General features: G+C 37.3%; 1 protein-coding gene across 24 annotated transcripts in view; it reads right to left on the bottom strand.

Moving 5' to 3' along the window:
• The window catches only part of HIVEP2 (HIVEP zinc finger 2), a 274,013-nt gene that overhangs the window by 18,607 nt on the left and 229,628 nt on the right, over positions 1 to 25,778 (bottom strand). For all 24 annotated transcript variants that reach the window (XM_069077399.1, XM_069077397.1, XM_069077410.1 and 21 more), the window contains 4 exons: positions 16,547 to 16,591; positions 8,033 to 13,624; positions 5,628 to 5,782; positions 1,418 to 1,593 (listed from right to left, as the gene is read on the bottom strand). In XM_069077399.1, the coding sequence (XP_068933500.1) occupies positions 1,418 to 1,593; positions 5,628 to 5,782; positions 8,033 to 13,411 (5,710 nt within the window). In that variant the 5' untranslated portion in view covers positions 13,412 to 13,624; positions 16,547 to 16,591. The remainder of the gene's footprint in view (positions 1 to 1,417; positions 1,594 to 5,627; positions 5,783 to 8,032; positions 13,625 to 16,546; positions 16,592 to 25,778) is intronic.

Below are 25,778 nucleotides of genomic sequence, written 5' to 3'. Positions count from 1 at the left end.
GCAAGAAAGAAAGAAAGAAAGAAAGAAAGAAAGAAAGAAAGGAAGGAAGGAAGGAAGAAAGGAAGGAAGGAAGGAAGGAAGGAAGGAAAGAAGGAAGGAAGGAAGAAAGAAAGAAAGAAAGGAAGGAAGGAAGGAAGGAAGGAAGGAAGGAAGGAAGGAAGGAAGGAAGGAAGAAAGGAAGGAAGGAAGGAGGGAGGGAGGGAGGGAGGAAGAAGAGGGGAAGGGAAGGAAGGAAAGAAGAGGGGAAGGGAAGAGAAAGGAAAGGGAGACAAAGAGATTCTGTGAGAGAGACAGAGAGAGAGAGACAGAGACAGAGAGAGAGAGAGATTTGGAAAGAGATTTAGGCATGTGGCTCAGAAGCAAGAATTTTTAAATGAAATTGTTTGGGGAGCTAGGGTGAATAGCATATTCTTCAACATTCTTGTATCAGAAAAGCCTGGAAAATGAGTCACAATTTTTAGCTATAAATCCAGAATTTTGGCCACAGGAGTATATTGACTTGTTCCTCCACCAAGCTGTATATTGTCTGACTTCTTGATAAGCAGTGGCACAGATTATTCCGGTATGCAAATTTTAAAATCAACCCATTGAAAATTAAAGGGGTGAGTGGTCAGATCCATTAGAGCTAATGCAAAGTGCATTTATAGTGAAGTCAAAACCGCTGTCTCAGTCACTATTGTCTATATGTTCAGAATGCTGGGGTTAGAAAAATTCTCATAATGTTAAAAAAAAATAGCTGAAATAGACTCAGCCATGCTTCCTCTGTGAAATGTTTTCTGTAATCTACTTACTGAATATAAAAAAAGTATATTTGTAAGGCAAATCCTCATTTCAGGAGATAACATTAGCTGTGGTTTCAGAGTAGTAAATGGAAGATTTTCTCTCTGCTGATAAATACATGTGAACACAAGCTATCAAATCTCTATGCATAATTAATGCAACTGTGGATGGAGGGGCCCACCTGGGAGTCTATGGATCTGTACATTATTTATAAGCTTGAAACTGACCCACTGTAAGGACCATGAGCACATGCTTTTCTGTTTCAACTGCTGCTTTGCTTCTGTGATGCCACCATATGTGTTGTCTCCCCATAGTATTTCGGTATTTACTGCAATTATAATCCAGACCACATAACATTTCTAACGTGAAGTCATATTTGCCCAGGCAGTTTTCATGCCACTTCCTTTGCAGATAGCTGCCCTAAACCTATGGCTATCAATCGAGTTATTCATGGAGTCTCATAGTCCCACATGAATCCTTTGATCACTTAGTTGAGGGGGAGAAGACATTTTATGGAGTCATACTTTCATAAATGAAACCACCTCATGATTGATGGAAGATGGAAATGAAAGAGAGAAGGGAACTTTAGCTAGAGCCAGAGCCAATTTTTTTTCCTCCAAAAACAACATGCATGTACCTTTTGTTTTGAAGGCAAAGTTACATAACTTGCATACATAAGGCCGTACATCAGTATGTGTGCGGATATGCTTTTTGAGCATGCTGGGTTTCTTACAGCGAATCCCACATTCTTCACAAATGTACTTTCCTCGTCCACGTCCCCTAACATAGACATACTCCTCATTTGACTTATATCTGTTGGAAAGACAAGGTACATGTTTTCAAAATATTTTGAAGCATATTATAAAACAATTAAATGCAAGATTATAAATTTTCAAAAAGCTTTTTTAGAAACAACCATTCACATAATTCCTTATGAGTCACATGAATAATGTGAAATTAGAAATTTAGGGAACAAAGAGATGAAGTAACCAGAATCTGTCTATGGCATTAGAATGGAATGCTACCTTACCAAAAACTACTTCCTTGATAGACTTTTTATATCCCAGAAGTTTATGGACTCAAATAACAAAATAAAAGTCATTCTGACTATGAATATATAAATGAATAATGATATGGAGAGTATAAATTTTTTAATGAGTTCCCTAAAGTGAAAGGTTGGGAATTGATGCATTATTGTGTCTGGCTGCCAGGACAGCCTTAAAACAGCAGACAAGAAATAAAATATGCAAACATATTTAAACATGTATATTCTCTTTTAATGCAATGATATTTTTCTGAAGTGTGCATGTAACACACTGCAACACACACACACACACACAAAGATACACCAGTAAATTTGCTAAAAGAAGTAGAACTGATAATAGAATTCTTCATCTCAACTCTTCACTCTATTTTTGAAACCCTGGCAACACGGTAACTCTCAGCAAACTGCCAGCTTAAATTGACTGAACTTGCTCAGCTCACCAACTGTTGTCTGCAGATTTGATCAGCCCTTCCCTGATAGAATATAAATCCTTAGGAAAGGGTCTCCTAAATTTCAAAAGACTTTCTGAAGAAACTATTACATAATGAAAACTGGTGGGGAAACAGGGAATCGTTTCCCTCACAAAACAACCCTCCATGCATTTCCTGAAGCTTTGAGGGATTAACCCCTACTTTTGGCCCAGAAGGAGATAAAAATGAAATGTGAGAGTGTATAATGGTCATTCACTAAGTATTCCACTTATTAGGCACTTTTAATCCTTATCTCTGAATCAACAAGCATTTATTAAAACATTTACTACAAGCATTGTACTAGAATTCAAGATAGAATTATCTGGTTGATAATTCTAAATATATTAATATGGAGGCACATTTTTGGTTTCAGAGAGGAAAATGACATATAAAATCCCCCAACACTTTCATCCTTGGTATGTTTCATGAAAGGCACTAGAATTACAAATTTTGAATTGTCAAGGTTTTTATTTTTGCACTGGAAAAGGGGTTCTTAATCTGGGGGCCATGGATCCCTCTTGAGTATTCATGTATGGACTTCAGGGAGTGAGTGAGTCTATGAACATAGATGGGGAAAAATACTTCTTTATTTTCACTAATCACTAACTGAAATTCAACATTTCCTTTAATTGTTTAAAAAGATGATTCTGAGAAGCGGTCTATAAACTTCATCAGATTGCTAAGGGATCCATGACACATACAGAACGATTAAGAACGTCTTCCCTGAATCATAGCACTACCACACACCCCTTCCACCACCCCCTACCACCCTCCTTTCTGCTCTGGAGAAACCATCAAAACCAAAAAAAAAAAAAGAATTCAATCTTAATAGTTCTCCAAATCCTAGGGCTTTCAGGTGAAATCCATAGAAGGCCTCAAACCATTCATCTTACTGCAGATGTTACTTCACATCAGCCACCAAACAGACATTAAATTTTAAAGTCTTTTGCCAGGACTAGGACCCTAGCACAGTTCCTGTCATGTAGGCTGTAATTAACAGATGCTTGTTGATTAATAAGACAGGATTTTTATCGAATGGTAGACAAAGGAATTATCAACTAGCTATGTAGCTGAATTTTCTTAGATGTTCCCCAACTTCTTTATATGAGAAGTTCAAGCCACTCTTGTCCCTAGACATGAAGAAAATGTGAACTCCTTCTCTAAACTAATATAATGTGCGATCTTTAAATGATTGGGATAGCTAGATTCTCTAGTCTCATAAGATATTATCATTAACTCAGTGAAGTGTGCTGAGGGGTTAAGACCCAAAGAAACGGTACTAGGAAAAGCTAATTTTCTCCAGGGAGAATCACTTCAGGCCCAATATGGTGCTATAATCATAGGAAATGGAATATACATTTTTACCATTCGGGTAATATAATATTAATATAATTATAATGAGCAAATTTCCTTTTGGGTATGGTAAAAAAAAAAAGTACACAATGCTTAGCAATATATGAGTTAACCTATACAAATGAGAATCCAGAAACATAATATCACAGGATCAATATGTTGTGTTTCCTAAAGGAATTAACTAATTAATGAAAATGAATACAAAAATATTCTGACCAATGTCAATGTAAGAAATTGGCAAAGTCAAATCTGTCAAAAGTCAATGCAAGAACTTGAACTACATCAAAAATAATTTCGCCTCTCCTCTCTAATACTTAAATAACGAAAGAAAACATTTTTCAGGAGGCCAGGTGGCGCAGTGAATAAGAGCACCGGCCCTGGAGTCAGGAGGACCCAAGTTCAAATCCAGCCTCAGACACTTAACACTTACTAGCCTTGTGACCTTGGGCAAATCACTTAAGCCCTATTCCCCTGCCCTCCTCCCTTCAAAACAAGGCAAAAAAAGAAAAAGAAAATATTATGCACCTCCCCCCCAAAAACCCATTCTCAAAAGGAGATTCATATTTATTGAAATTTAAACCTGGCCACTATCATGTTCAGGTTAAGACACTAATTAGGAAAATGATAAGGATATGATCCATTATACATACTAATAAAAGGGAGGAGAAAATGAAACATAACCACAGTCCTTTCAGATGATTAAAACACAGTGATAAACTATACACATACGCTTTTTCACTTGCTTCCTTTCTTAGTGGAGATATGGCTCCCAAAAGTATACAGTCACTCTCCTGGAAGGTCTCTCTAAGCTAGGAGTGCAAATGCCCTGCTATGGAGAAGATTGTTGAATGTGGGAGTGTTGACTCAGTCACCATGACCCTCAGTCTCTGGAGAAAGATAACAGCTACAATTCTCTCCCTTGTGTTAGAAGATGAGAGGTTTGAAAAGATATTCAAATTATAAAATCTTCATGGAGCATACATAAACACTTGTTTTAGTGAGAGAAATGCTAGGTGCACAAAGATAGTGAAGTAGAAAGCCTAGTATAAAAACAAAAGCTTCCTGACCTCTCTCTCTAAGTGGTTTAACCCATGAGGTGCTAAGAACTATAAAAGAAATAATCATCTCAGATATCTGAACAGTTAGCATTTTACAGATTTATGTGAAAAACACAATTCTAGTTACTCAAATATAATTAGAATGAACTCAGGGAAAATACAATGTGAAACTTATATACTATAATAAATCTAAGTCTAGTTATACTGAAATACCAATAATTGTTAATGTACTAAAAATTTGATTTTGCTATAATGTTGTTTTATATTTATAGCATATGATTGGTGAGCTATTTCTACCAAAATGTGTAGTACAATTACACATATAAGTGTTTGTATCTCTCTCTCTCTTTCTCTGTATATATATATATATATATATATGTATATATATGTATATATATATATATATATTTGCCTACATAATGTCCCTTAGGGACTACATATAGCTAAGATGGTTTCTATTATTATAATATCTATAGTTCAAAAATCAACATTTTCAAATATATTGTCTAAAAATAAGTGTGCATGATTTAAGTAGCACAAAATATTTTAATTAAAAGTAAAAAGATGTATATGAGAAGAATGTTAAAGAAAGAACAAAGCTAGAGGTCATCAAAAGCCCATCAGTTTCACCAATTGCCCTCCTTAAAGGAGGGCTGTGATAATTTAGAGAGGATGCTTGTAACATATATAACAAGCACATTTGCATTAATAGCACAGCAGACCTTAAAACAAGGGCATTGACTTCATTATCTTTCTGAAGAGCTAGCAATACTATTGAGCTGTGCATTGAAAAATAATATACTATATTTCCAAACCAGGTAGGCACATGGGAACTCCTTTTCTCTCAGTCTTGCCCAGGCAGGGGCATTTACCTTGAAACACAACTGAACTGATTTCATATTTCCATTTATGTTTCCTTACCCTCCTTCAAAGATTTTAATTCGGATTGGCTCAGTTTGTTTGGATACAATATCTTTATCTCCATGAATATCTCCTTTCCCTCTTTCTTTTAGGATACTTCCTACTAGTTTCCTTTCAAGTTTGCTGCCAAATAAAAATGATGCTTCAGGTTTCATCTGTGGGACAGAAACAAAGAATCAGTTGACACATCTGTGCCAAGAGGTAACTCAAATACATGTTCCCAGTTATTTACACTTTTAAAACGTTTTAAGGGATGCATATAGTGTTTGACTTAGAGGAAAATGGAGTTGGTAACAGCTCAGGCAATGCCCGTTGTTCCAATCATTGCTCTTCAGAAGAGTGATCTAACCTTTCAAGTCTTCTATGTTTCAATACATGAAGCACTGTGATTTTAGCAGGGTGAGTACTCTTTCCACCAATGATGATGGCAACCTTTCCATGACTTCATCGATGGTCTTATGAGAGCTTTTACAGCCAAAACATTTATGATCCTTTCTGGTCAACCCAGAGATAAGTTTCTTTGCACTTAGAAATCCTGGATCTCTGATGACGGTCTGTTACCACACCTATATACCCAAAGTTCTTCAGGTTTGACAAGACCTGCCAATGTTCATCATATTCCACTCACCTCAACACTAGGATGAGGCATCAAAGGGTTACTTTAGAGGAGGGAGTCTATTGTGATCTTTGAAAATTAGCAAGTGGAATTCACACTGAAAAGTCAAGTACGTTGAGTGAAAGACAACAAGGAGAAAATCAGAAGGGAATCACAATATATTCAGAATAAATAGTAATACAACCTTCCCAATAATAAAAATCCCAGACTGTACAATGAAGAGTATAGGAAAGGGGCAAGGGACGTGTATTTTTTTTAAGTTTCATATTTGCTTTAATAATAATTAAACATGGATCTTATTTTATGAATACTATTGTGTTTTTGAAAAAGGAATTAATAAAAAAGGAGAAAAAGGTCAAAACTTCACTGCCATCTTTTTAGTCCAAGATTAAAAAAAAATCTTTTCCTCTCTTTTTTTCATTCACTTCTCACCTGTCTCACACCTCTTTAAAAGAATATTTCTTTACATTATTATATGAGGAATGAATTAGTTCTATGATAAAATGAGTGATCTTTGAGAAGTAGGGCTTGATGGCCAAGTCCTTCCCTTCCTCAGGAAGCTCCATTCCTTCCCTCTTGACTTGAGGATAAAATATTCAGTTTGGATTTTAAGGACCCTCACAATCTGGCTCTGGCCCACCTTCCTAAGAGCACTACACATTATTCTCCTTCATGCATTTTATAATCTAGTCAAACTGTACTATTGTTATTCCTCGCAGGTGACCTTCTATCTTTAGTCTCCATCTCTTTCCATAGTGTGGGCTCTTTGCCCGGAATGGGCTCCATTCTCTTCCCCACCTTTCAGAATTACAAAATTCCGTTGAGTCTCAGCTCATGCCATCTCCTTCAAGAGGCTTACCCAGCCCCACTCTCCAGTTGCTAGAAACTTCCTCCCCAAAATCTTTGTATGTATATATTTGTATCTACTTCCCTGCATCTATATTGTTCCCCTCTAATAAAATGTAAACTCCTTGAGGGCAAGAACATTTTCATTTTTATCTTAGAGTATCCCCAGCACCTGGTAGAGTACCTGGATATATCAGGCACTTAATAAAATTCTTGTTGAAAAAATAAATGAAGTACGTAGAAGATATTAAAATATTGAAGATATTTAATTGAATGTGTAATATATAATTAATATGATTAATAATGTGTTATATATTAATAATACAGGAGACATTGTTACTCCTGAGAATCAAGAGACCTATGTAAAACTGTAATGGGGGCAAAGTAGAAATGTGGTAAGATGGAAAGAGCATTAACTTTGTAGTCAAAAATCATAAGTTTCAATCCTACTCTGTCACTTGTTTCGTGTGTGACCTTGGGCAAATTACTTAACTTTTCCTCATCTCTAAAATGAGGAGGTAGGACTAGTTGATGTCTAAAGTCCCTTCCAGTTGTAAGACTATGACCCAAATGACACAACTTCCTTCTAACTTCTATCTAGAACCTAATGCTCAAAAGGTTAGCAGCCCATGCATTCAAAAGGTAATGTAAGTAATAAGTTATCAACACCTGAGTGTTAGTGATAAAAACATTCTAATATGTTACCTCTTCCAAAAAGAGAACATAAGGAAGAGGGACCAAAAGAATGACAATCTAACAATGAAACTGCAGACATTGCAAACCAAACACTGGTTTAGGAGCAATTTTGAGATACTGGAATATTTCCTGAATCACACCATACCAATAACTACCTAATTAATCTGCATGTAATGACCCTGCTGTGCATATTTATTTTGTTTAGCCATATCCAATTACTAATAATTTCTAAAATGAAATTCTTTACCTGAGCAAACTGTTTCCAAGCACTTGATGAGGTGAGTTTGCCGGTTCCCGGTCTATGCATAGCAGCCAGAGTATAAATTTCTGCAGTAATTTTTTGCTTGGACCTCAGAAGTGCTAAAGTAGTCTTGGTATTCAATCCTGATGGGTTTGGGTTACATGAACTAATGCACCATGAAGCATAAACTGAGGACTTGAAGGTGGCTTGTTGCACATAACTAGGTTTTGTATAATTTAAGAAGCACCAACTCACAGTAGTTGTCGTGCGCAAACTAGGGAACTGAAGAATCTGCTGGAAATCTGCCACATCTGTTAGAAGTATAGTTGAGTTTCCCATTTTCCCACTTGGCCCAGAGGCCATCTGGACCAACATACCAACAGGGAATTTCTGTTGCTTCCCTTGTTCGTCAAGCTGAGTATCCCCTGGTGGTAAGGATGACCTCTGCGGGCTCATGCTCATGTCAGATGCTGTTTCATCAATATCTAATTCATCTGATGATTCTTTGCCTTCAGAAGGGCCGCTGGATTTCTGCCCTGGTGGTGTTGCACTGAAGCTAGACAGTTTTTCCCTACTGAGCGGGAATGGCTCACTGGATGGCACACTGGAAGATGGGTAATCTTGAGATGAAGAGGGTGACAGTGAAGACAAAGACGATGACCCAGATTGCAAACCATCTTTTGGCTCAGATGCACAGCCTTGTCTAACTAACTGGGGCTTCGGTGGTCGGGAGTAATCCTTTTTGATATCGGAGTTGGTTAGCTCCACAGCACTCAGCTCCTCCACAATCTGACCATACATTTTCTCTTCCTTGACCCTTTTCTGCTGCTTTGTTTCCATGAAGAGTTCTAAGCTACTAGCAGGAGAAAGCATGCGTTTGCTACCACCAAGAGTAGAGGCAGTGTCCGAGCTGGAAGCCAAACACAGAGGGATTGAGGACTCTAAGCCAAGGGGTAAGGTCTGAGGTACTTTCCAAAGAGGATATTTTTCTAAGCCCGCATGTTGCCCTAACATCTGGGCGATGTTAAATCCAATTCCCTGCATAGCAGCATTGGTGACTAATGTCCTTTGAGTCATAGTCTCATCTACTTTGCAGATGACAATTGCTGGGCTGTTCTGCCCAAGTATCTGAGAAATGCTGGTGTACATGACACTACCATATGATGGTACATGGGTCTGAATCCTGACAGGAACCACCGTTCCAGGTAATGATTGCACGGGTCCAGAGTTTGATGGGTCAAAGTCGGCCTGAGAATGCTGCTCGGAGGACATATCACTTGGCTTGATACTATGGTCTGACTGAAACTTTGCAAGAGCATTCTTTGAGTGCTCCCCAGACATTCCTGAATAGTGCAGGTAAGATTGTTCTTTTGCGTGTGCATAATCATCAGACTTCTTCCCTAGGTGGTCAGCAGCATGCTCTAAGTGATAACTGCCATGAATTTCTGGCTGGAAAGGGGACTTGCCATAACTTTTCTGTAACGCAAAGTGAGGCTGAAAATGCCTCGGCAAAGGTTCAGTACATGCCTGCCACCAGAGAGGCTGCTGAGTTGGTAAGTGAACCATACAGACAGTAGGATACTGGAATTGAAACAAGGCATTTGGAATTGGGGGAAATGGGATATTTTCTTGATGTGCAAATAAGTGTGGCTGTTCTGAAGGGTGTTTGCTTGAGATGTAAGGTGCTGGAGGAATGAGGGAAGTTCTCAAAGTTTCCTGACTGTCCATGTGCACAACCGGCTGCTGTGCTAGGTGGGTTGAACCTGCCCCAAGCTGATTACCAGAATCCTCTGCCAGAACAGGAAGAAGCATAGAGGACGAATGATGCCACACAGATCGGAGACCAGCCTGCATGTGCTCGATCTGTTCCTGCTTTATGCCTTGTTCCATGCCTGGCTCAGCCGGAGTGATTTCTGGGAAGCCACTGAAGGAAGCCTGTCGCACCAGGAAGCATTTTTTCCTCTCCCGCGATGGGGACAATGTGGCAGGGGTCGCACCTGGCACGGCGGCATGAGAGAGATTCCCATAATCAAAAGACTTACTCCGGATCTCTGGAACTTCAGCTGGGTGAGGACAAGGCATTTGTTCTGAAGAGCAACGCCTCATCTCCTTCTGATGGTGATGTCCAGGGACAGAGAGTGAGTACGAGCCAGCTGGGACGGTCAAAAACTCTGACTGCTTCCCAAACTCATCCTGTTTGGGAGGTGCCACAAGCTTAAGGGATTCTTCTCTTTCAAAAGACATCGAAAAGCTGGAACTATGAGACAAGTTGCTTTCTTGGCTGGGGCTACGAGAGAGGCTTGTTCCCGTGGATTCAAAGCTAGATTCTCCAGAAGAGTGCTCCATGTCTGCAAGACGTAAACGTTTCTTTTTTGGTGGAAGTTTTTCAGCAGGGAGCTGTGAAAGCGTTTCACTTCTCTGAGGCCATTGGAATTCTTCAGCAGGCTTTTCTGGCTCCTTACTCTGTATCTCTTTCTCCTTCTCTGGCTTATCGGGTTCTTCGGTGACCCGGATCTCAGGGACCTGGATGTTGTGCTGGCGAACCAACCTGGGCTGCATGTGATAGGACTGCTGATGCTGATGCTGGGATGAGGGTGGTTTCCCCCTTGTTTCAGTGCTATCCCCCTGCTGGGCACACTCTGGGCTCACGGGGGCTTCTGAAATCTCACTCTCACAGGTCTCAGAGGGTGAATAGGCTTTATCCTGCTGGCTAGCCATAAGTTCTGTAGATTCAGTCCTTTCAAATGAATTTGGTCTGCTTAGTGAGTTTGTGTGCTGAATTACAGAAATCACATTTCCGGGAGGTTTCCTATTTGCTGGGTCTGCCATCTTTTCAGTATCTGCGGTTAAGGATGATTCTTCTGATGAGGTTCCAGACTGCAGCTGGGGTCTACATGGTTCAAAACGTTCAGAGTGACCAAGAGAAGGGTTATCATGGCCAGAGATAGTGAAGCCACTTCTCATCCCTTCCTGCATCTGCAATTTGGGATCATAATCTGAAGGCATCATGCCCAGTGGAGTGCCTGGGATGCTGCCACAAATCATTGGGGTATCCTCTTCGTCTCCCACACTCTTTTCTTTCCTGCGTTTTCTGGTTTCACATGTGACTCCAAACATGGTCGGTACTACCTGTGATGACACTGATGGATCTATAAAATACTCCCCTCCATGTTTTAAGCCACTTAAGCATGAGATATCCCTGAAACTCTGCTTGGTTGCTTCCGATTCTTCCCATTTCCTATAGGACTTCCGACAGACATCATAGTCATAACCAATCCTGTCACCAGCCATCAGTTTCTTTTCCTTCAGGGATGAGCCCATTTCACCAATCATTCTATTAGAAGCAACACTGATACTTTTTGATATTCTCCCATGATGTTCTGTGTCTATGTGCCCCTCCTGTACTGAGGGCAACTCAAATGCAGCTTGTCTTCTTAACATGCGATGTGGGGTTATCCCCACAGTCTCAGGATAAAACACATCATCTGAACCAGTCATTCTTTCATCAAATGAGTGGCTCCCTCTCAAAGATGGAGGGATGCTTAAATTAGTTGCTGAAGAAGTTGGCATAGAGTTGCTTCTAATAAGTGGTGAAGAATCTACAGGTGCTTCTAAGAGAGCTGGGGAGCTACCTTGATGACTTGTTGGATAAAGTTTTCCTTCATTTTTGAGAGATCCTGGAATAGTTTGTGATTGTCGAGGCTCAGTGTTAAATTTGGTAGATTTCAGAGGGCTTGGTTGACTATGTTCCATTATATCTCCCTTGCCTGGGATCACCTGTGAAGTGGGATCTTCAACCATTGTAATATCTAATCTTGTGTTTACATGAGGTAATGGTTCCATTATACTCTTTCTACCCATCATAGTGCGCTCCTGACCAGATGTTGTGACACTAAGTGCATTTCTCGGACTAATCCGACAGTACTTTCCAAAGATGATTTCTTCATAAGACTTGGCATTGGTGTTTGGGGGGCTTATCTGCTGTTCTGCACTTTCTGAGCGGGAAAAGTAACCAGAATCAGTGCTTCCTTTGCTATGGGGGCTCAGGAGGTTTAGAGACGGCTCAGAATCTTGTCCTTTTTTCTCAGAAAGTCTTAGTGCAAGTTTCTGTTTAACAGTATGAGAGTCATCTGCTTTAGTACTTAGGGATGGAGTCGGCAGTGCATCAGAGCCAACATACTGGGAGCTTTCACTACCTAATGGAATCCCACTTTTGGGAATTATCAAAATGGGCACCTTCATTGGGCCTCCTAAGGGTTCTTCCAAAGACCCATGATAGCCACTTCTGTTAGCAATATCCAGTGGGATTGATGGTCCCGGACTCAGGTTGCCAGGCCGGTCCACAAATAAGGAGCTTTCCTCATCAGTATCTGTGCTCTGTTCACCATCAGAATGTATTTCTGCTTCCACATCAATAAAACTGGCCTCTAGGTCCAATTTAGACACGGCCGACTCCGTGAAAGGGACTAATCCTGCCTTAATTGCATGGGCATGTGATTTCCTGTGCTTGTATAAATTGCTCTTTGTCTTAAAAGAGAAACCACAAGGTACACAAGGGTAGGGCCGTTCACCAGTGTGGGACCTAATGTGTTTTTTCAATACACTCGGTTTGGCACAAGCCCTGCTACAGTAGGGGCAAATGTACTTGCCAGGCTTTTTGGGTTTGTGCTCTTTCTTATGAGCATCATCTGATTGTTCTAAACTTTTCTGTGCGTATTGGCTATAAGCAGGGTTCAGGCTGGGAATCTTTTTTCTGGCAAAACCTCCACTGTGGCCATGGATAGGAAAAGGAAATAAGTCCTCAGAGGAGATTGACTGCATGTGGCCAGGAAACTGCCATGGATGATGGCCTTCCAGGCTCTGGTGCTGTTTGGTACCACTGTGCATGAACCCCTGTGGCAACGAATGTTGAGGAAAAGAAAGCGAATGTTGGCATGAGTAAGGACTTGGGCGGTGTGGTGGATACGGCTTCTCTATAGCCTGATGGACAGCTTCAGTGGATGATGCCAATTTCCCAGAACCAAAAAGTTGTGCTGATGCTGTGTTTCCGATTTGCTCAGGATCTATTTGTGGTTGCCTCTGTCCTTCTTGATTGCCAAAAGTGCTCATCTTAATAACAGCTGATTGTTCTTGTCTCCATCTACTCGGTACTTTAGCGGTTTCTCCAGACCTTGAGGTAACTTTTTGCCCTATAGCTGTGTCCCCAGAGTCCATTTTGTTACACACGGTCTTAAGTGCTAGTTCACTTGAAAGCTGTGCACACACATGGAGTGTGTCCAAAGCTGTGCTTTTTAAATCTTTGTTGCTCCCATTTTTCCAGGGACTCTGAAAATTTACTGGTATCTCTTTCTCCTTGGAGCCTTCCACACAGTAATCTATAGGCATTAGATAGCAATGTCTCTGGGATCACACAATAAGACAGTCCTTTTTACTGAACAAAATTCCATCAGAAAGCTGTGTGAATCTGCAAAGTGTTCTTATGGAGTTGGAATATTTTCTGCTGTGATGAAATACTGGGGTGAAGAATTAGTTCAGCAGGATTCTTGTCGCTCAGCTAGAGTGAAGTTTCAGTTGCTATTCTTACTAAGATGCAATGACCTGAAGAGGAAAAAACAAAGGCATTGGCATGATAAGCAACTATCTAAAAAACTAAAGTAATTTCCAAATTATCAGTTTTAATATAGACTATAAGCTAAGTTTATAACTTTGAATCAGATTTGAACTTAAACAATATGTTTTCAATAGGGACTAGATTACTGACACAGGGAATTCCTCAGTAAGGGATCTCTTTCTCTGAAAGAGAAAAGGAAGGGATTATAATGGGAGGAAAATTATTTTAGTCATCTGTTTTTCTTTAAAGTTAGTCTTTTCTCAAATGTCTTGAATCTCCAAATGTTTTACATTAATAATATTTAACTTTAATAGTAGAATATGAGAGGCAGCCACGGCATGGTGCATAAAAAGCTAACCTTGGAACCAGAAAGACCTGAGTTCAAGTCCCAACTGTGACACGTACTGTTTATGTGACCCTGTACAAAATAATTTCTTTTCTAAAAGATCTAGCCAATGCTCTAGGACTATAAGTTGCAGGAAAGGGGCCAATGTACTTTCATAAAGGTGACTAGGTGGTGCAATAAACAGACTGGTGGACTTAAGAGTCAAGAGGATATGAGTTTAAATCTGGCCTTGGTCACTTACTAGTTGTGTGACCCTGTGAAAGTCTGTCTCCCTCAGTGTCCTCAACTGTAAAATGGGGATCATAATCAATAATCCTCTCAAGGTTGTTGTGAGGATCAAATTAGATATTTGTAAAGTGCTTAGCACCGTGCCTAGCTCATTGCAGGTACTAAATAAATGCTAATACTCTTCCTTTTCTCTTTCAGAGAGGGAGCTCCCTTATCAAGGAATTCCCTATGTCAGTAATCTAGTCCCTATTGAAAATATATCGTTTAAGTTCAAATCTGATTTAAAGTTATAAACCTAGCTTCCTTAATGTTTACATTTTGAAATGTTGCCTTTATTTTAAGCAGAAGATGGCCTAAAGGAAAATGTATCATGATATTAGTTTAAGAAGAAAAATTTAAATGACCTAAATCCAAAGATATGTACTACTGGTATGTATGGTTTCTAGACACATTTTAGGACTTCATATATTAGTGTAACATATCTCCAGTTACCTATACATATCTATCTATCTATCTATCTATCTATCTATCTATCTATCTATCTATCATCTATCTATCTATCTATCTATCTATCTATCTATCTATCTATCTATATTTATAAATGCCCAAATGTGTGGGTATGTATGCACATATATATGTATCTATATTTACATACATACATATTTGCATATGTATATGTACACATCCCCTTTTTTCTTCTTGGGAAGCTTGACTCTCTCTCTTCTTATTCTCAACCTTTCCTTGTACACTGAAATCTTTCTCTGCTGCCTACAAACATATCCAGATTTCTTCTATCTTTAAAATACCTTCACTTGGCCCTTAAATTCCCTCAAACTACTGTCCTACATCACTCTTCCTTTTCACAGATAAATGCCCAGAAAACAACAACAAAACTGTCTACATTCATTGTCTCCACTTTTTTACTCATCTCTCACTTCTTACCCCTTTTTGATTTGGTTTCTAGTCTTCCAATTTAAGTGGAACTTTCTTTACTCATTCTTCTTGACCTCTCCACAATTTCTGACACTGCTGATCACCACATTCTTCTAAGTGTTCATCATGCTCACTTGTGATTTTTCCTTACCTTTCTTCAGTCTCCTTTGCAGAATCATAATTTATGTCCCACCCACTATATGGGGATATATAATCCAGTGCTCTGTCCTCAATTCTCTCCTTTTTCTACATTCTTTTGGTAATCTCAACAGCTCCTGTGAGTACAATTGTCACTTGTGTGCACATGACTCATATCTACATGTCTAGCCTTGATTTCTTGCCTGAGCTCTGATCTTTATATTTTCAATTAGCTGCTAGCTATTTGCAACTGGATATCTTATTGGCATTCAAATTCATTATGTTCAAAACAAATCTCATTGTCTTTCACCCAAAATGGCCCCTCCTTGTAGCTTCCCCATTGGTCTTTAAACCTTAAAGTCACCTTCTCATTCTCCCCACACCCAATTAGTCAGTCAATAAACATTTATTAATTTATTAATTTTTATTCTAGTTTCTCAAGTTCTCTCACAATTAATCCCTCTCTCTCTACTCATACCATAATAATTCCAGGTCAGACCCTTATCACCTTGTCTCCTAGTCTTGTTACCTCGAATCTGTTTCTTTCCAATCCATGCAATTGACATATTGATATTCCCAAAGTACAGGTCTGCCTCTCAGATTAAATACAAAACCCTCTGTTTGGTATTTGAAGTCCTTCACAATGTTGCTACAACCTTTCAAGGCTGACTACACTTTTCTCCCATTTATGGCCACGCCAAAGTCTTCTATTTGTTCCCAGTACAATACTGCGTCTACCACTTCTATTCCTTTATAAAGGTTGCCCACTATGCCTAGAATGCTATCTTTCCTAAACCTCTGGCTTACAACCACTACCTTCCTTCCTGATTTATCAGATTGTTAGTTTCCCCAACCCAAATCACTTTTACATTATTTGTATATAGCCTGGATTTAATTATCTAAGAATACATTGTATTCTCCCCAGTAAAACAGAAGCTTCTAGAGGGCAGAAACTATCTCTTTTCCATTTTATTCCCATTGCCCAACCTGACACACAATAGTTGCTCAATAAATGCCTTATTGATTGATTAACATACAGGCATACATACACACATAGACTGTATGTATATATACATACACACAAGCAAACACAATATACAATAGAAGAATTTTAAAATGCTTTTTTGAAAGGCAGGAGTCTACTTCTCCTGGAACAAGATAAGAAAATATGAGGAAATTTAGCCATAGGTTTGCAGGGTTATAGGTAGTATGAGAAACTAAAGGTGGGACAAAGGTTCATTTTTTAAAAATTTAAAATTCTTACCTGCATATTTTAGAGTTGTAATGTACATGATTGTCTTGTTGCTCCCTAGGAACAAAATAAAAACAATTAGTAAATATCAACCAAGTTATTCATGGCATCAATATATAATAACCTGGCCTGAAAATTAAATTTGTAAACATGGACAATACTGACAGATACAGAACTTTAACCACTCAAAGCAACATAAAATTATTTAAGAAATATAGCTCAATTTCTATATTCAAAGATCAGTAAACCTCATGTAGAAAATATTTCTAAGAATGACTTTCAAAAGTCAATATAGCTTTTATATTTAGACTATTGCAACTGCACTTTGCACTACTATTAAAATAAACTAATAGTTGCCCTAGGAATTGTAGTGATGGATAATGAAGATACTGCTACACAATACTTCACATTGTTAGACCAAATGATCTTACTGTAGAAAATAGTCTGATGTCCTTCATTTCTATGCTGTCCTTTACCAAAAATAAAAATCTGCTGTGATGATAAAAACTGCATAGAGAGTAAAAGAGAGATACTATAGGTCATGGAAATGCTCTGAGGAGAGAATTACAAGATGCCCAATCTTCACAGTAAGAAGTACATCACCTCTAAGTAGGAGATTCTTCCAACTAAGGCAGCATAGTACAATGAGTTCAAAATGTAGCTGAACAAGAAACACAAGAATTTCAACTGGATGCCAAAAACTTTAAGATCTGATTCCTTTTTTCACTCTAATTTTTTTTATCTTTCTCAGTACTCCACAAGAGCATGCCACTCATTATGGAACCGAATTTGTATTTTCGCAAACACCAAAACCAGTCCTTTCTATACATCAATCAATCATCAGATGTTTGGTCAAGGTCATGCCAAATAATAGAACATAAGCTCCTTGATGTATTGGTACATTTTTTTTTATCCTTAGTATCTGGAACAGTGATTTTGCACATACTAGGTACTTGATAAATGTTCACTGAATAGAAAACAAGCAAAAACAACTACTAGGTCCTTTCCAAATCTGAAATTCTGTGAAAATCTGGGCATCATACATATGAAAATCTGGGCATCATACATACACAGAAGGTATTGATACCACCTGACATAAAGATGAAAATCCAATTTTGCTGGATAATAGTCTTCCAGAATATTTTCAGTACCATAGTAGCAATATCACCAAAATGAGATCTTCATGTATTGTTCATTGCTATTCTACCTTAATTTGAAATATAGGCACCAACAAAGAAATAAATAAAAATGTAGTGTCATCTCAGTGAGGACAATGGATTAGGAACACAGAAGTAATTTATATGAAATTGCAAAGCATCTAATTATACTCTCATGAAATAATGATAATAAAATAACTAGCATTTGTATAGGACCTTAAAATTTGAAAAATTCTTCATATATAATCTCATTTGGTCATCACAATAACTCTATAATGGTACTGTTGTTACTATCTTCATTTTATAGTTGACAGCACTGAGGCTCAAAGACACAAATGGTATCTTCCAATGGTCATACAGCTAGGAACTATCAGAGATGGAATTTGAAGCCCAGCCTTCCTAACTTGAAGTCCAGCATTCTATCCACTTTGCCTCCCATGCTCACTTCATGGAAAAGAATAATACCACTGTACTCTGCACATCTGAAGTACTGTGTTCTGTTTTGGGAATTAAATTTTAAGAGGAACATTGACAAATAAGAGTTTCCCCAAGAATTAGTGACCAGAATATTGAGGAAGTCTGGAAATTATATTGAAGGAACAGGACATGTTTAGTTTTGAGAAGACTAAAGGGAGACATGATTAATGCCTCTCTTCAAATAACTTACAGACTTCCACAGAGAAGAAGAATTCCATTTTTTAAGAACTCTTATTCTGGAGGGAAGACCTAAAACCAGTGTATGGAAGTTACAAGTAGATAGATTTAGGCCCACTATAAAAAATAGCTTATTACAATTAGCATAGTTCAACAGGGCTGCCTCTGTATGTAATATGTTCAGAGACTAGGTGACCATCTTTATGGGTTTTAGAGAAAGAATTTCTACATTGGATTGGAAGGACTAATAATAATAAAAATAATAAGTAGATAAGGGTATTGATTCACCAAAGGAAACCAAGAAGAAAGGGGTAGACAGGTAGGACCCTCAAAGGCACTGAAGTATTGTGAATTAAGGAAAAAAATTAAATGTTCTCTAATATATTGTCATTTACTACCACAGGGAAAGGTTTTCATCATGAAGTGGTGGGGAAAAAATGGATTATATAATCACCAGAAATTAAGGAGAATATTAAAACCCAGACTATCAATTTCCCTAGAATTATTCTAGGTTTCTAGAATTGTGAAAAATAAAAGGGATGGAAAAGGGAACAGAGACTTTAAAATAAAAGGAAAGTTATATCAGCAGCTCAGTTCTATGTTTACCATTTCAATACCAAATCAATAATCTACCTTTTTTTTACCCCTTCTTGGTCTAGACTCTATCCTTGTATCTTTATCTAAGAAGTGACTTTATTTTTTTTTTTTTACAAATTGAGTTATTAAAGTTATTCATCTCTCAGGGACATTACACTATAAAATTTTTCTGCATTTTACTTTTTTCTGAAATGAATGCATTACAGGAAATATTTGAAATCAAATCCTTGACAATATTTTTTAAAACTTGAATTATGTGCTAACATCCAGCTGGAATCAATTCTTTTTTTTTTTTTTTGCTTTTTGGGGGCAATTGGGGTTAACTGATTTGCCCAAGGTCACATGGCTAGTTTTTGTGTTAAATGTCTATAGCCGAATTTGAACTCAGGTCTTCCTGACTCCAGGGCCAGTGCTCTGTTCACTGTGCCACCTAGCCACCCAGGAATCAATTCTTTATAGTGACAAAAGAAAACCTACTTAAAAAGACCTGTTATTATAATGAACAGTAGCAAATGGATAAAGAGATATGCTTTCTATTACTAAGATAATTCTGGAAGAATATGAAATTTTGTCTTTTTTGTCTTTGCTAAACCAGGAATTACAACTAGGTTATCAGATTGTATCAGTAAACTTTTTACACTCAATTCAACTCAAGAAATTCATTAAATGTCTTCTATATCCAAAGCACTGAGAGCATAAAGACAAAGATAAAATTTTCACTGCCCTCAAGGACCTTACTTTCTTTTGAGTGATTTTGCATTTCATAGAGCCATTTAGAATCCATTTTTACATTCAACTCACATTATGTAATTTTTTTTTACTAAAATAATAGGTGAATAAGGATTTATTAAATACCGATTATCTGCCAGATAAAGCGTGTGGTGCTTTACAAATAGTAGCTCATTTGATTAATGGTTGCATTAGGAGCTCAAAGACCACCAATTACTCCATTCTCTAAAAATTTTAGGCTATTGTTTGTTATTTCTTTTCTATCCTTTCAAGGGCCTTTATCAATCATAGTCCTATTTTCAGACATATTTAATTAGATTTAGATAACCCTTTCCATGTCTTCTAAATGAATATGAAATTATAAAAGCAATGTTTATGTGTTTCCTAATTAATTGATATTTGGAAGGAAATGAAACACTAGAGAAATTTTCATATAAAAAAATGACAGATGAAAATTTTAATTCATAACTTGAAAAATCTTTAATTACATTGGTTTAGTATTAAAGCATTCTCTCCATAAATGCAGCTTTCAACCACGCTAGTAGATGATCTTCACAAGCTGTTGCAGTCAAAAGAATTCATCTCTCTTTGGAGAAGAGTCTTCTTGCCAAATCTGCTTGGCTGGGGGAGGAGGGAGGCTCAAAATGGCAAACACAGTCTGCCATTAGGCCATACTCAAAGACTATGTAATTTAGTAGGACTGCCCAGTGTTTGTATTATTTTAGGATAATCTTCAAGAACTCAAGCATTGCCATACTATGCATGATGAGACATCTGAGTATATAGTGGAGGATGTCAATTTAGTTCATTGAAATGTCTTTTTTTTGGGAGAAAAACAAAAATGAAATAATTTTAGCACTTACTGTCATTAAACAAAGTAAAGAAACTTTTGATCGCATTCAAAATTTTAAAAATTTTCCTGATTTACTTAAGAGATATGACAAGAGCAAAATATTTTACCCTAAGCAAACTAAACATGTTTCTGGAGAATACCAGGGAACTGTTTTCCTCTACAACCATTTCCATGGGGATATTTTGGAGCATATACTCAAATAGGCAAAAGTAACAATTTTCATTACTGCAACTGTCCCGTAATGCGAATGTAAATTTTAAAGATCTTCCCTGCCCCTAGGCTAAAGTGCACCGGAGGCCTGGGGAGGGAGGCTTGTTTTTCAGTAGATACTTTTTGATTGGCCAGTGGGTCAATAGGGTTGTTACATTCTCTGAGCCAGGAGAAGGCTATATAAGCCCTGATGTGTAGCTTTGTTTTGGAACTCACTTTGAGAAGTGTTCTGTGATTTGATCTGAATTCTGGGAAGCCGTTGTTGAGAGTCCCCCGGCTTTGAAAAACCCAGAATGTGGAAACCCAGATGTTGACTGGGTATGGATGTAATGGTTGGACAGTTTGGAAATCTGTCTACTTGATGTTTCTGTCTTGATAATTATGTCTGTATATTTTGAAGTTTGGGGTGCTGACCTTTTTCCCCTGAACGAGGTAAACGATATATGTCTGACTGATTAAAATAAGCTTGTTAACCCATTTTGAGTTGCTTTCCTTTAACAAAGCAGATCCAAGAACCTGTGGTAGCTGCAAACCCTGAGGACGCTTGGGGTGCTTGCTGCTACAATACTCAAATAGGCAAAAGTAACAATTTTCATTACTGCATCTGTCCCAGGAGCGTGTATGATAAAATATTACACTTTTTGCTTCTATTTCCATTGTTGTCATACTCAAGGAGTTGAAAATGTTTCCCTTCTATCATGACAAGCATTCATTAAGTTAGAAAATGATATAGACTCTCTAAGAGTCAAAAGGGAAAAAAGTGGTTATTACCTAAAAACATGACTTGTCCTATTCCTTGGTCTCACACCAAATTGCTATTACTTGGCAACCCAGTTAAATAATTTCTGCAGAAAGGCCCAGTAAAGAATGTGATGAAATCTCTTTGGCATATTAACTTTAAGGTGGGCCTCTGCAGAGTAGGAAGTGGTTTTAAACAGGGAAGTACAGCTATTTTCTGCTAATAAAGGTATTTAGACTCAGAGAAAAATGGTCATAAGAAGATAGTTGAATGTATTCTGAATGAGCACGAGGACTTGTTTTTAATTGATTTCTTTGGATTAGATTTGAATGAAAGATTGTGTTAATTCAAGCTGTTGTCCATCTGGGAACTTTCACAAGCCTAGAAATTTTTTAGAAAAACAGTGTCTCAAGGAGGAAAAAAACTATATACCTCAGGAAACCGAGTGGTGGAAATAGTCAAGTGAGCATGAAATGGTAACACCCTATGTAATAATGGTTTGAGATGACTGTTAGAGCCAAACTGTATTCTTTTGTCTTCATAAGTTAAACATAAAAAATGATAGGCAAATGTAATGGCCCTGCAGTTTTCTTTAATAGATGTTGGTTGTGAAGAGTTATGAATCTTGCTATACTAAGTATCGATGAAATTCTGAGAGATATAGTTTCTTACATCTGCAAAATGTCACAAATCAGTTAAGATATTTTAAGGAGCTCCAAAATCTGGGAGCAATATTACTTTAATAATGACCTTTATCCTAGGATTATCCACTTAAAATACATAACTATTTCCTGCCTTGCTACCACTTATGGTGTACATATTTGAACCAGAGGGGAAAAATAAAAAAAAAAAAGTTCCCCAGTGCCAGAGTTCCACTCAATACATTTATTTCTGCAAGATGGAAAAAATAACCCAAACTTCCTAAGAGCCAAATTCATCTTAAATTACTCATTTTTTTGGATAAAAGTTCCTTATCAACTATAGTTCTCAAGATGAACATGCCATCAGTATCAGAAGAGTACTTTATACTGCAAACAATTATATTGGGAAATTGAGGTATTTCGAGAGAGAAGTAATGTGAAAAAGGTAGTTAATTTGGGCCCATTTTAAAATCTGGTTGTGATATCATCTTTCTGTGATATTAGCAACAAAATGAACAATACTACAATTATTTGTATATTTGTGAGGAGCATTTCTGACTTACTTGGAGTAAAGCACATTTTTCTATTTTGAATATTCTTGCTAATGTTTTATCAGAAATTTTGAGTTATATTCTTAAATATGGCTTTATTTTGCATACAGAGGTCAAATAATTTTTTCCTAAAAGAATTTATTTCTCGTTTCATATCATCAACAAGACTCATGATGAAACTTATATCTAAAAGAGATCTTAGGGATTTATTTTAATGCCTATCATGGTAGAAATGACTTTATGGTCACACACCTAGAAAGTAGCAAAGGCTGGACACAAATCCAAGTTTTCAAACTTTAAGTTCAATGGTGTTTCCATTTCAGGATGTAGCTGCTAACCACTAAATGAAGGCTATCAAAATTCACTTTCTGCACCTAAAATTAGTCATTCATAAAAATGCTGTTCAGTTATTTTTCCCAAAGCAGTGAACATGTGATTTCCTCCCAGGCTTGGCTGCAATGTCATTTGTATACAGAACAGGAATTCTAACCATGCCTAGAGTGTTTTGTAATGCTACATCTATGAAAAGAAATGTGACTCCAGATTGGCAGAGAGAATGCTGATCATTTGCTACATCTTTCTTCAATTCTCTCTCCCAGAGACTCTCTGGAACCACACATGTGTCTCCACTAAGATCTGAGACTATGTATATCTCCCCCAAAAGTGTGTAGAACCAATTCTGTCAAGAGTCTTAAGTGAGAATGCAACATTGCATTCAGCATTCTCTCTACCAAAGCAGCATGAAAAATGTTTCAGGTTCTTTTGAAAGCTTGGCTGCATTCATAGTGAAAAAAGAGCTCCGTATCAAATTAAATTTCAAAAAAGTAGAGTAAAATTATATTTCTTAGTTATTAACCTTCTACTTTTATATTAACAATAGAAGAATACCTTTCTGCCTTTGGCAAAGCAATACTTCACCCATAGGAATTCCTGCAAGATGTATGGAACATTAAAAAGTAAATGAGACTTGAATAGATGATAAAGTGCCATTGGTGTGAATTAATTAAGACTAATTATTCCTCAATGCACAAGAACGCTTTGCCTAGAGTATCAAGACTATAAACATTTATTAAATACTTGCTGTATGCAAAGGACTGTGCTAGGAATTACCGGTAGGTAAGATACAAATTAGAATTGATTTGGTTCCTGTCCCTACTGGCTCTCTCTCCCATCATGGAACTACTGTTCTACATGACAACTCCATCTCTCAAGGAGTCCCAATTCAAGAAAAACTTTCTTCTTTTGACCTGGCTTAAACTTTTATGGGCATATACTTGTGATCTGGAGTTTGTGATAGCATTCTGGTGGTTTATAACAAGCAAAATCTTTATGGAAAAGATCAGCTTCTAATGAGTCCCTTTCATGTTTAGAATACTAAAGCTTTCTAGGAGAGGTCTTATAAGGATCTGCCTTATTTCAAATTCTGCTTACTCTTTCTGGTCTAAGTTACTATTTATGGCTAGAAGTAGTTTCTAAAAGAGAAATACTAATTAGGATGAAGTAGTAATATGACGCCTATGAAAAAAATGTATAAAGCACCTAACATTGAATTAACACAATCTTTCATTCAAATATGATCCAAAGAATTCAATTAAAGGCTCATTTAAAACACAACCATCCATCAACCTTTTTTAAGGCCACTTATCTCTCAAGTTTTAAGGGACTAAGAAAACACACAAATCTACCACAAAGTGGTTGATTTATTATCTGTTTACAACATTGTCACCTGGTCCAGATAAGTTATTAATGCAAACCATAAAGGCACGTTGCCAACCAAAAGCAGAGAATACATGATAATGAGACCATGCTATCAATGCTACTTCATCTGAACATTCAAAATGCCTGCAAGAATTAATTAGTTTGCTCTAAAAATTTTTTTTTCTTCTCTTTTGCACATCACTGTAGCAACATCTCAGGACACCCTGTTCACTTTGATATGTGAATCATTACAAGTTAGCATGCCCACTTGGTTCCTCAAAAGACACAAAAGGTATAAAAATAGCTTGTGCAAAGGAAGCATGTACAGCGTCAGCAGCCAGCTGAACGTGGGTAGTTAGATAAGGTGCTGCTGCTGCAAAGGGCAAATTATTAAGAGAATACTTGTCGTTGAAAAAAAAATCAGCTTTGTTCTTCATACCTTAAATCAACCATTTGCAAAGCTTCAAAATGACACCTGACAAGCTCTTCTCTTCCTACAATCACAAGACTGATGCAAGCCAGGGAAGTCAAGGTTCCAAGATACTGAAGATAGAGATGTCTTAAAAACCCAAATGTAGAAGACCAATGATGAAACATACTCTCCACCTCCTGACAGAGATGGTGATAGACTTAGGATGGAAAATTATATAAATTTATTTTTGCCTACAGTCAATGAAGGAATTTGTCTTGCTTGACTATATTTGTTATAAGGAACCTGTCTTTCTTTTGTCTTTTTTCAATGGGGTGGGAAGTCATAAAGAGAAAATGTAGATTCTTTTCATATTTTTTTTTAAATAGAGAAGTAAGGGGGGGTGCTACAGTTATGAAATGCTGTGTGCACTTTCAGATGAGGTCATTATATTTTTGATTTTACTTAATTGATATGTTGTTACAAGAGACCTCTCACAGAGTGGGAATAATCTGTAAATATAATGAAAAACACAATACATCAATATAACTTCAATAAAAGTGAAAAATCTAAGCTCTATAATTAGCTAGGATCATATGCTATGTAAGTGTATACTTGCATGTATGTGTATATATGTATATGCGTGTATAATATGTGTATGTATGTATGTATGTATGTATATGTGTGTAGCCATCTCCAGTCATCCTGATGAATATCTAGCCACTGGACCCAGATAACTCTGGGGGAGAAAGTGAGGCTGGTGACCTTGCTCAGCCTTCCCTCACTCAAATCAAAGTCACCTGCAAGTCATGTCATCATCTCCCTGATGTCATGGTCCTCTTCAAAAACAAAGGACAAACACAACAACGTATGTACATACGCACCTTCTTAGCAACCTAATTCAATTCAAATTCCATGTCCATTTTTTTCACACTATCATATTAACTTTCAAACATATCCTTGAGATTCCAATTTATAATAATCTTCCCCTACCATGTCGAAGGTT

Source organism: Petaurus breviceps, unplaced genomic scaffold (genome assembly GCF_028583685.1).
Source record: "Petaurus breviceps papuanus isolate PSGF00001 unplaced genomic scaffold, PetGlider_PUasm1.0 90977, whole genome shotgun sequence".
NCBI lineage: Eukaryota > Metazoa > Chordata > Mammalia > Diprotodontia > Petauridae > Petaurus > Petaurus breviceps.
Note: the sequence above shows the minus strand (reverse complement) of the source record. Positions and strands in the feature narration are given on the sequence as shown.